At 43.6% G+C, this 11,514-nt stretch overlaps 1 protein-coding gene across 1 annotated transcript; it reads left to right on the forward strand.

The window, feature by feature from the left end:
• Positions 1–223: 223 nt before the first annotated feature.
• Positions 224–2,597, forward strand: LOC142045504 (uncharacterized). Its single transcript, XM_075059088.1, is given in 1 exon segment — positions 224–2,597. A coding segment is annotated over 1 exon segment (1,533 nt). The 5' UTR covers positions 224–1,031; the 3' UTR covers positions 2,565–2,597.
• The last annotated feature ends 8,917 nt before the right edge of the window (positions 2,598–11,514 follow it).

An 11,514-nucleotide genomic window follows, 5' to 3' on the forward strand; every position in this document is an offset into this window, starting at 1 on the left:
CCAAGCTGGACCCACCACTGGCCCAGGCTGAGCCCATCAGTGATGGTGGTCACGCCTCAGAAAGGACGTAATTAAGAAGGGGAACCTGCAGTGAGTAATGGGAGTGGAATGTGAGAGGAACCCCTCTGCAGATACCGAGGTCAGTGAAGGAGGAGGAGGAGGAGGGGATGCCACCACAGCCCGCGGTGAGACGGTGTAAGAGACTGCATTGGACTGTGTTTGTCTCGACGCTGCTGCTGCTGCACCGCCACCGTTTCCTGGCCTCAACATCCTGTTGCTGCGGAGGAGTACGCTCCGCAGGAGACGAGATGTCCCCGAAGAAACCACCATATCCTCCCAAAGCTCGAACGACAGCGTCCTGGGCAACGCCTACCAAGCTGCGCTCGCGCGCAAGCCGGGTGGAGAGGAAATCAGGGTGAGGAAGACGTGCGGAGGCTGAAGACGCCGCTGGTCGCCCCCCCTCCCCAGCACGACCACCATGAACACCTGGGCACGGAGGAACATGGGGCAACACTGCTCAGAGCTGGGATTTTGACATCATCTCTCTGCTGAAGCTTGGAGATCGGAGCTTACCCCATCACTTGCACCAAGACTCAGCCAACGGGACGTCGCTGGATTCGTGGTGGTGGTAACTAGTCTTGCTGCATCCCTTCCGTTTCCTTGCTTAGGTCTGCCTTTTTTCTTTCTTCTTCCCTCTGTCCTGTCGCTCTTATCAGTTGTTACGGGAAAAAAAACTTACAAGGTTGTACGGCATCTGACCTCATTTGTGTCTTAATCTCACTCTTGGGATCGTTTAAGAACCCTCCCCAATATTGGATCAGGACATTTTAAATTGGTGTCACAGACAGGATCCCTAGAGACGAGAGTGCTGCACTACCTTGCTGTGTTCAGTACAGCCCGCTCAGGATAAAATAGCCCCCTTTGTGTTATGTTAAGCTGTGACCCCCTGAGAGTGAACAGGGGAAACTTGGATATCAAGGTGTGGCCCTCTCAGGACAAAAACCCCTTTGTATTAGGATAAAGGAAAAAGAATGGCCAACCAGAAGGCAGCCAATGCTTGTGATGATGTGTCCTCATGGGCTGAAGGAATAAATAAATTATATGATTTTTTGGAGGTACACGGATCTCGCCCCTCAATCCAGGGACAAGAATGGGCAAAAAACCACTGGTTTCAACCGCAGAGTGTGGTGGAGAGGATAAGGGTATTGCAGAAGGAAGCTAACATTAGGAGGGGGAAGGGAAAAGCTATAATTTGTGCAGTGTTGGGAGCAAGTCTGGCAGCTGCAGTGGAAGAGAGGAAGCAGAAGTTTTGTCAAGCTGATAGTGTAACAGACTCCCTGCAGATGGTCATACAGACCCTGCAGGAACAATTGAAAGAAAGTAAACAATTGCTAGAGGAGGAGAGGAACCAAAATGAAATATTAAGGAAGATATTGAGGAACCAACTTTTGAGGGAGGTGGAGGTAGAAGTGAAGCATTCAGAGAAGGGGATATGGCAAAACTACCCCCAAGGAGATTTGCAGAAGGCAAAAGGAACCATTGAAAGCCTCCTCCCTAAGTATCCATTGATTAAAACAGAGTACGTGTATAAGGACGATAGAGATGACCGTCCTTAGGTTATCACCAGAGTCCCATTTACAGCATCTGAATTTGCAAAGCTGAGAAAAGATTTTGCATGGACTGCAAAGGAATCACAGACAGAGTATGTATGGAGAGTGTCTTTGTCAGGAGGGGATGGAATTTTGTTGTCAGAAAAAGAAGCAGAAGGATATTGGGGTCCAGGTGTGTTTCTAACTACTGGCGATCGCCGAGCCCCGTGGTCATTGACTCAGAGAGCTGCGTTTTGGGATGGAGGGCTGAACCCCTTGGAGAGGGGAGATCCCCTTGCCATAACAGGTACGGTGGATCAGTTAGTGGAAAGTGTGCAGAAAGCAGCCTGTCTCCAGATGATGTATGACCGGGAGCTCAAGCCCAACCTGGACTCTGTGATGATGATGCCTGTGGACCCAGAGAGGATGAATCCCCTGATACGGGGACTTCCTGACTTCCTGAAACCCATTGGGATTCAACTAAAATGGGAGATATACAACATCCCCAGCAGAGAAAGAATTACAGCTGCTCTGGAGGGGATAGTGACCCCTGACCATCAGCAGTCAGGGAGAAAAGTATGGACATGGGGAGAGGTAGCCCAGGAATTGATTGATTTGGGGAGAAAATATGGCCCCATTGGTAAATTGTCCCAAAGAACCAAAACCAGAGTCGTACAGGCTGCAGAGGGAGCTAGTGGGCAACAATCATCCATAAGAAAGGGGCAAGGCTCACAGTCGCTCCGATGTCAGAATTTTGGAAGAAAGAGGCCCCTAACTCGACAGGGACTGTGGCAGCTAGGGCTTCAGAAAGGCATTCCCCGGGACTTGATGGATGGACTCCCGACAAAAACATTAGAACAACTTGTGCGGGAATGGTCAGGGCAAAGGACCACTTCCAGACCAGCCCCTAATGCTGCACCTTTGCTAGACCTTGAGGAGGAGCTGACTGGGGAACAGAAGGTGGTGGGAAACTAAACCCTCCGCCCCCCGAAGGTGAGGGGGGAGGCGGAGGATGGATGTTTGTAAGACAACTCACCTGCAATACCAAAGGGGATTTACTGACTACTGTTGCTGTAGGACCAAGGAAAAGACCGGTAACCTTTTTAATTGGTACTGGGGCACAAATTACCATGCTAATGCAGACTGAAGCAGAACAATGTGGAATCTCGATTCCATCTAGAAATCTGATTGTTTTAAATGTCTTGGGAAAAACACAGTCAGTGTCTATGAGGCCGGTGACACTATGGTTACCAGGAGAGGAAAACCCTGTCAATACCAAGGTGGCCATAGGACCTTTTCAGATGAATTTTCTAGGTATAGATGTTTTGAAGGGTAGGCAGTGGCATGATACCCAGGGAAACTCATGGTCTTTTGGTGTCCCTCAGATCAGGCAACTGGCTGAAACATCCGGCACGGAGGTGCGTCTATTGCAAGCGGCACCTACCCTTCTCCCTTCCAAACTGACAAATGTTAAACCCTACCCATTGCCTCTAGGAGAAAGAGAGGGAATTACACCAGTTCTGGAGGATTTAAAGAAACAAGGGGTTGTAGTTTCTACTCACCCCCCCTTCAACTCTGCAGCATGGCCGGTCCGAAAATCAAACGGCAAATGAGATTGATAATAGATTACAGGAGACTCATGCCAACTAACAGCTGCTGTACCAAATATTGCTGAATTGATAGCTGCCATTCAGGAACAATCCCACCCTGTCATGGCAACGGTTGATGTCAAGGATATGTTTTTTATGGTCCCTTTACAACCTGAGGACCAGGACTGCTTTGCCTTCACCTGGGAAGGACAGCAGTACACCTTTACACGACTGCCCCAAGGATACAAGCACTCCCCCACGCTGGCTCACCACTCTAGCGCAAGAGTTGGAAACAATCCCCATAAAAGCAGAGGTGAAGATCTATCAATATATAGATGATGTGCTCATAGGAGGGAGTCGGGTAGAAGAAGTTAGAGAAACCCAGGACATCATCACCCATTTAGAAAGTATAGGGTTGACAATTCCACCTGAGAAAATACAAACCCCTTCAAGTGAGGTAAAATTTTTAGGAATGTGGTGGAAGGGAGGCATGATGTGTATCCCACCAGATACCCGTTCCTCTCTCAATCAGATCAAGATGCCCAAGTCAAAGAAAGACTTACAGCATGCACTAGGGTTGCTTGTGCTTTGGAGGAAACACATTCCTGACTTTTCAATTATTGCTAGGCCCCTGTATGACTTATTGAGAAAGAGAGCTCAGTGGGAATGGACTCAGGTCCATGATGAGGCTTTACAGCTGTTGGTGTTTGAAGTCACTGCCTATCAGGCATTTGGTCCCATTCATCCAGCAGATCCGGTTCAAATTGAGTGGGGGTTCACCAAAACTGGACTGTCAATCCATTTGTGGCAAAAGGGTCCAGAGGGTCCTGTTCGGCCCATCGGTTTTTATTCTTGTAGCTTCAAAGATGCTGAAAAAAGGTAAACAACTTGGGAAAAAGGTCTATTTGAGTTAGTCTAGCTCAAAGGGAAGCTGAACGGACCATCTGGCAACAACCTATAGTGCTCAGCGGTCCATTTAAAGTGATCAAAGCAGTTTTGGCAGGAACTCCCCACCCCCAATGGGGTGGCCCAGAAAGCCTCCATGCAAAAATGGTATGCACAAATAGAACACTATTGTGAATTTTTTTCTGTATCTGAAGGAGCCACGAAAGTGTTAAATATGCAATGTGAGGTAGACCCAGATAGGGAAACACCCAAGCTTTTGTCTGTAATACAAGTAGCTCCTCCGTTTTCTGGACAATTGCAAAATGTCTGGTTTACGGACGCCTCATCGAAGCGAGATGGAAAAATTTGGAAATATTGAGCTGTGGCACTTTGGGTAGACACCAAGGAACAGATCATTACTGAAGGGGAAGGTAGTGCACAAGCAGGAGAACTAATTGCTGTGTGGAGCATTTTCCAACACGAGGCTCAATCTGCTTCTTCTGTCTATATCTATACTGACTCCTATGCTGTGTTTAGAGGTTGCACTAAGTGGCTTCCATTCTGGGAACAAAATGGATGGGAGGTCTATAGAATACCTGTATGGCAAAAGGAAAAATGGCAAGATATTCTTACTATTGCCAAACAAGGGAAATTTGAAGTAGCACGGGTAGCATCTCATCAACAAGATGATACCCCGGTGAGCCGATGGCATGCCAAAGTGGATGAGCTAGCCCGGCTGGCTCCTCTACAAAGCACCCAGATAGCAGAAAATTGGGAACATCTGTTAGAATGGCTACATGTAAAACAGAAACATTCAGGAGTTAAGGACCTCTATTGTGAGGCACAAGCCCGAGGGTGGCCAGTTACCAGGGAAGAATGTAAAACGTGTATATCTTCCTGCAAACAGTGACGTGTCCGTCTGGACAGACACCCTCTGGAGGGTGACCCCTTGCACCTAAGAGAGGGAAAATGCCTATGGGAGGCCTGGCAGATTGATTACATCAGTCCCTTTCGAAGGTCAGAGGGAAAGTGCTATGTACTGGTAGGTGTGGAGAGTGTCCGGACTAGCACAAGCTGAAGCATGTACTAAGGCAACAGGAGAAAACTCCATAAAGGCTCTGAAAGAATGGTTTTGGAATTTTCCCCAAACCACAGTCAATCCAATCAGGTAACAGCTCACATTTCACAGCCAAAGTGGTCCAGGAATGGGCAGCCCTCCGTATTACCCACAAGCAAATGGAATTGTGGAAAGAACAAATGGTCTATCAAAGCGCTTCCTCAAACCACATAAGCCAGGATGGGCTGAGCGAGTGTGGGATGCAGTGACCAGCGTTAATTGTCGCTGGGGAGTAAATGGATGTCCAAAGATCACAGCATTCTGTCCAAAAGCTCCAACAATCATGCCAGCCCCACATGGCCCTGATCACCCCAGCAATCCATCTCGTTTTCCAGGACAACCTGTCTTGGTCGAACTTCCCACAGTGGGCACGGTGCCACTGGTGCTGGACACACCCCTGAATAAATACACCTGGAAGGCAAAAGATGCCTCTGGAAAAACTCGTAAGATTCACACTAGATGGATTGTTCCCTCTTTCTAACCCGAGAAGCGGATTTGTCTCTTATTTCATTTTCAGGAGGAAGCAAGCGGCCCAGACGTGCCCAGGGAAGAAGTGAAGCAGACGCAGATTTTAATATAGTTTGGTTAGGATGTGTATGTTATTTTTAATTATACTATTTTGGGGATTCACCTATAAGAGTGAAGGGAAGCCAATTCCCCCCACCTCCCCCCAACCCATATGATCCCTTTAAGGATAATGAATTTGTTTTGTTAGCAAGAACTGCAAGCCAAACCTTTAATCTGAGTCACTGTTGGGTTTATGGAGGACCCCTAGGGTTATCAAGCTGGCCGTGGATCTCTACACCCCTCACTCCAGCACAAATCGTAAGCAATTATAGCAAAACTGGTAACACCACCTGGGATGATAGTGAAACATGGCCAATTCAATTTCCTACTGTGGGTTAATATTGCCTAAATCCCATCCAGAAGGGAGGGGTCAATGTGGGGGGAAGCAGGTGTCAATGGACACTCACACATAAATTGGTTAATGAAGATAGAGGCGTTTACATATGGATGTGGCTTGATGAAACCGGACACAACCAAGGGTTTAAAGGGTTTTGGTTGAACAAAAATGAAACTTTATCTCTCCGATGGCCTGGAAACCAAATATACCGTCAAATTTGTGAGTGGAAGAACAACACTGGTGCCTGGTATTGTACCAGCCGGACAAACAACAACAAACCAAGCACCTTTTTCAGCCCTTTGGGAAATGATGACACAACATATTTCCAATTCCCAAAGGTTGCAGCTGGACCATTTGCTAACAGTGCCAAAGCCAAAAAAGGCCATTATTGGATTTGTGGACATACTGCCTACAAACAACTACCAGCAAACTGGTCAGGGATTTGTTATATAGGGATTATCTGACCTCTGTTTTTCCTTTTTCCAGAGGCGGGTGATCCTTGATTGGGAATAAGACTATATGCTAATTTAGGGGACAAAAGGATTGCATGTAACAAGTGATCTGTTGAGGTTAAAATAGGTGGAGCACAAAAGTGGGGGGAAAATGAGTGACCTCCCAAAAGAATAATTGAGCATTATGGGTCTGCCACTTGGAATCCCAGTGAACCAATAGTAGGGGCAAAAGAACCTATTTACAATTTGAACTGCATAATTTGATTGCAAGCAGTCTTAGAAATTTTTACCAATAAAATTGCTAATGCTATAGACCTTTTAACTCAACAATCTCAACAGATGCGCACTGCAATCCTTCAACACTGCAAGGTTTTGGATTATTTACTAGCTGCAGAGGGAGGAGTATTTGGGAAACTAAATGTGTCTAATTGTTGTTTGGAAATAGACAATGTAAGTGAAGTAGTTCTTCAACTAACCACAGATATTAGGAAACTAGCCCATGTCTCCGTTCAAACATGGAATGGCTGGAATGGTGATTTATAGTCTTGGTTACCTGGAGCACCATGGGAAAAACAGCTTTTATTTTATCTGTTATGTGCATTTGCTGCTTTGATGTTTTTGCCATGTATTATTTCTTGCTTTATTCAATTAATCCAACATATTGTATCTAACATGCAATTCATATCTACTGCCTTGCCTGATGGTGTAAAGCAGATTCGTGTCGTTCGCCGATCAACGCCTGCAGCTGTATCAATTATGTAAACCCCTTTTTTTTGTTGTTTTTGGGTTTTGTTCTTATTTGTCATTGTCTAAATTTGGAATAGACACATGTGCTCTGGGCTGGGGGCATGGAAATTCATTTTCCTGCCTTATAGGCAGACCCCCCAACTCAGGTGAGTCAGACCACCATCTTCAGCTCCACAATCAATCAGATTGTATACCCTTTCGATACTTAATTTTGGGGCAATTGCTTTGTTAGCTCTTGCTTTATTTTCTCCTGTGGTATGTATGTGTCTCTATTAAGTGTCCATGTAAACCATGTAATCGTACTTGTTCATGTAGACAACCACCTTCACCCCCAGTTCCCGAAGACCGAGAGCACATCCCTAGGCCCTGCCTGGGACACATTTTGGTTAAATATGTTAGGTTAAAATATTGTTAATCAATATCATTATTGTTACCTTATTATATGTTTGGTTAGAATATTGTTAACCATTGTTATGTATAGTGTTATTGCTCATTTACCTTTGTTCAAATCTGGGATAGAAGTTTCTAGGCCCAGACGACGCATGCGCTTTAGGAGAAGGGGGCATGGAAAGTGATTTTCCCGCTGCGGATACTGACCCCAACTCCGGCAGACCAGGGCTGCAGACCGTGTGGACTGCCAGGGCTGCAAGCACTTTGTGGTACATTGCCAGAAAATAATGGAGCAGTCAGGATTTTCCAATAATATTCATCAAACTCTATAGACAGTAGAGACTAAAACAAATTGCTTTCAGATTATCCTCGATTCTCATTAAATTGTGAGCTGCATATTCTTTACCAGAAGTATTTGGGAAGCTCCTCTCCTTTCTCCCAGTGTTTTGATTTTATTATTATAGCCAGCAAATGCCAACTTCCATTCATCCACTACATCCTCTAGGTTTATCTTCTTTAAAAAGTATTCTGATACCAGAGCTAGTCTGGACCTAGTGGGCTATAACAGATGATAGCAGGTTCCTATTGCAGCATTCTCTAAAGTGGTTATAAATCCCCCACAAAGAAAATGTTCTCTCCACAACTCCTTGTGTTTCAGAGTCATTTCTAATAGAACCTTATTTCATTTCCACAGAAGCTGTGAAGCCTTTTCTAGCCAATGCTACTAGCCTTCTTTACCTCTAGTGCTCTCTAAATAAGATATAATATTGACTGCATTCTTAATATGGAAACCTTGACTCAAGTCCCTTTATGTCAGGAACAAAGGCCAGATAACATTGAATGGATGAGTTGTTTGGGTGGGTCTAAATAGAAGCCAAAGTAGGAAGGAGAAAGGTGAGGTTTAAACCAGCCCCAGTGATGCTCCCCTTCTCTTTCCAGCTCCCTGCCCTGAGGTAGGGGAGCTAAAAGCATGGGGCACCCCAGCTGGCCCAGTGCACTCCTTCCCATTCCCCCACTGGCACCCATTCTCCTGCACCCTGCAGCTTGGACAGAGGACTTGGTGGCCTTTCTTCTCTGCTGGGAGATAAGAGCTTATCTGGCCAGGAATGGGCGATCTGCTAACTGCCCTTTTCTTGGGGGCATCTCTCCGTAATCCTACCTTTGGGGATAAAGTAGGGACAAGCATGTTTGTTGAAAAAACAGAATGAAATACTTTTTTTCCACCTAACAGGGTAAAACAAATGTTTTAAAGATATTTCTTATTAGGCTTCATGCCACCTGAGCTCTTCTTGTCTTGAAACGATAGTCAGTTTAAATACCACTTTGCCAAATTCATCCGACACTCCTTGTACATTCAGATAACAGCTATGCTTCCACTAATGAGGAATATGCATATTTCAAGGCTGAGGACCGAATTACTCTAAATTCGTGCTTGTTTGAAAATGGTTGACAATTAATTAGGACTTAAGGAAATGCCTCAGATCTATTCCTGTCCCTGGTGTCTGAATTTTACTAGACAAACCTATCAAAGCTGGGTGCAGCCTAAGCCTGTTAGCCCCAAAAGTACCTATTTCTGTCCACTGCCTATTAATGGATTAGGAGATGCATACTTTGAATGTAGCTAGTCCACTGTAGACCTGGGAAGGAATCCCACCTAAAGTAATAATTTACTACCCAACACCTCCTAGAAATTACTGTGTGTGGTTTAATTAATACTAATTCTCTGAAAATCTTTTCTGGTTTTCAGTAATTTTCTTAAAATGCAGTTGCATATCCTTATATTCTCATCTGGACAACTATGACATTCCTAAGGTCAATCAGTTGGTTTTTAAATTGATGGTCTTTGATATGATACATTGATTAGCTCCTCTCTTTTCTTGCAGTATTCTGTGGTTGTAGCCATGGCTCTACCCAAAAAGTCTTGAGTGATATTGTGAGACACCCGCTTATGCCTTCCCATAAAACCACTCTTCAATGATGTCCCCATCCTATCATAGGATTTGTTAGTGCTATAACAGAAAATTTGGCCTTCCTTAGCTTTCCTTTAAACACAGCTTTCTCTTTTCTATACCCCATTTTGTAGGAGTAAAGCTCCAAGTATTTTGGGTTTTCCCCTTTTCTCTGTCTTCTGCTGATATCTCTAAACTTCTAATGAAGCTCTTGACCTTGAATACAGTTTACTATGAATCAGGTAAGAGTTAAATTTTCTTCCTGCTGGAATTCTACCAGAGGAATTAATCAGAAATTCTTTCAAAGTTTTCGACAGAGCAAATCAAAATGTTGAAACTTCAGAAGCTGAAGTTTGTACTGGCAAATTTCTCTTCATTACAATCAGTTGCATTGACAAAAAGAGAAGGAGGAAATATGGAAGCCATGCACAAACTTGTAAGTTTTTTTTAAAAAGGAGTACAACAAGCTCCATAGCTATAGAGACTGGGAGGAAGTAGGGAATGGTTCATAATTGATTGTGTAATTTATTCCCAGCTGAATCTTTCTACTCACTTATCAGGAATACTGTTCTTTCCAAGGTTTATTCATACTCATTGACTATTGAGTTCTGTCCAGTTTTATCACTCTTGTTTATGTAGCACAGATTTGTTTATATAGCACAGATACCGCATGGTCCCACACTTTATACCACATGTATTAGAGGGGCTGACTTAATAGTTTCCTGTGCTTGAAATGTGATGTTCATTTTGAACTATAATAGTCCAAAATAAGCATATCTCTAAGATCTGTATGATTAAGAATGTCTCAAGCCCATTGCTGTTGTCACTGCTATTGCTCCTATTTATGGGCTTACAGGATTTGATCAAGGATGGGAGAAGCATCCTTTCAGTATTTTAGATTCTATTATGAATTGTACAAATGAAAATAAGTATATGTTTATTTTATTTACATAAAGTGTAAGAAAAGATCAAATAGTTGGATGGTATATATATATAAGTATCACTGCAACTGAACGTCTGCTTGAAGATCTTAAACACATACGCCATGCTTAAAACACCTTGTGATGCTACTGGATAGAACATTTGCTAATAACAAATCAAGTTCTGCTACCCTTTCCCATACTGTAACCTCAGTATCTGTACATAGGTGTCTTGCACTGGCTCATGGATCTTTCTACCTTTAACATGCCTACAGTTAGCAAAATCTTCCCAGAAGGAGACAAGGCAATATAATGCATCAAAACTCACGCAGCAAGAAACAGTGGGAGTAAAGGTAATTTTATGTAGTTAGATTTAGTTGTAAATTGTAATGAGAGTTTAAGATGTAACAAAAGACTTGGATTAATTGGAATGAGTTGTATAAAAGAAGCTCTGATGATTTTATTACTAACGAAAACATTTGCAAACATGGGAATTCTGCAGCACACTGCAGAAGGAAGATCATCAAAATTCCGCGATAACCCCAAATGCACTTCCTTTCAATGACTTTACAGAGCATCACACTTCAAAATGTGTCGTTTCTATTTACAACAAATCACTGTTAGGTTGCAAATTTGAGGAAGCGGTAAATATTTTCATATTATGTAAGAGGGTATTTAGCAGATGGGACTTTATGGGATGTGGGATGTAAGGAGGTAGGTAGCCATACCCAAGCAAAAAAAACCCCTCACAAATGAATTGCTGATTTTTTTTATTTATTAATTTTTGTTTGTTGATTTTGGGCTGTCAAATATTATGGTATCATTCCAGGAAGACAACATTTTTTAACTATACAAGATGAGAAGAAGATGTTCTTTTAGCTGCCAGATGATAAGCTTGACTGAAAACACTCTCATAGAAACCAAAGACACTTAACTTTTCTTTATGTTCAAACCACTAATCTGCAACATTCA

Source organism: Buteo buteo, chromosome 28 (assembly GCF_964188355.1).
Source record: "Buteo buteo chromosome 28, bButBut1.hap1.1, whole genome shotgun sequence".
NCBI lineage: Eukaryota > Metazoa > Chordata > Aves > Accipitriformes > Accipitridae > Buteo > Buteo buteo.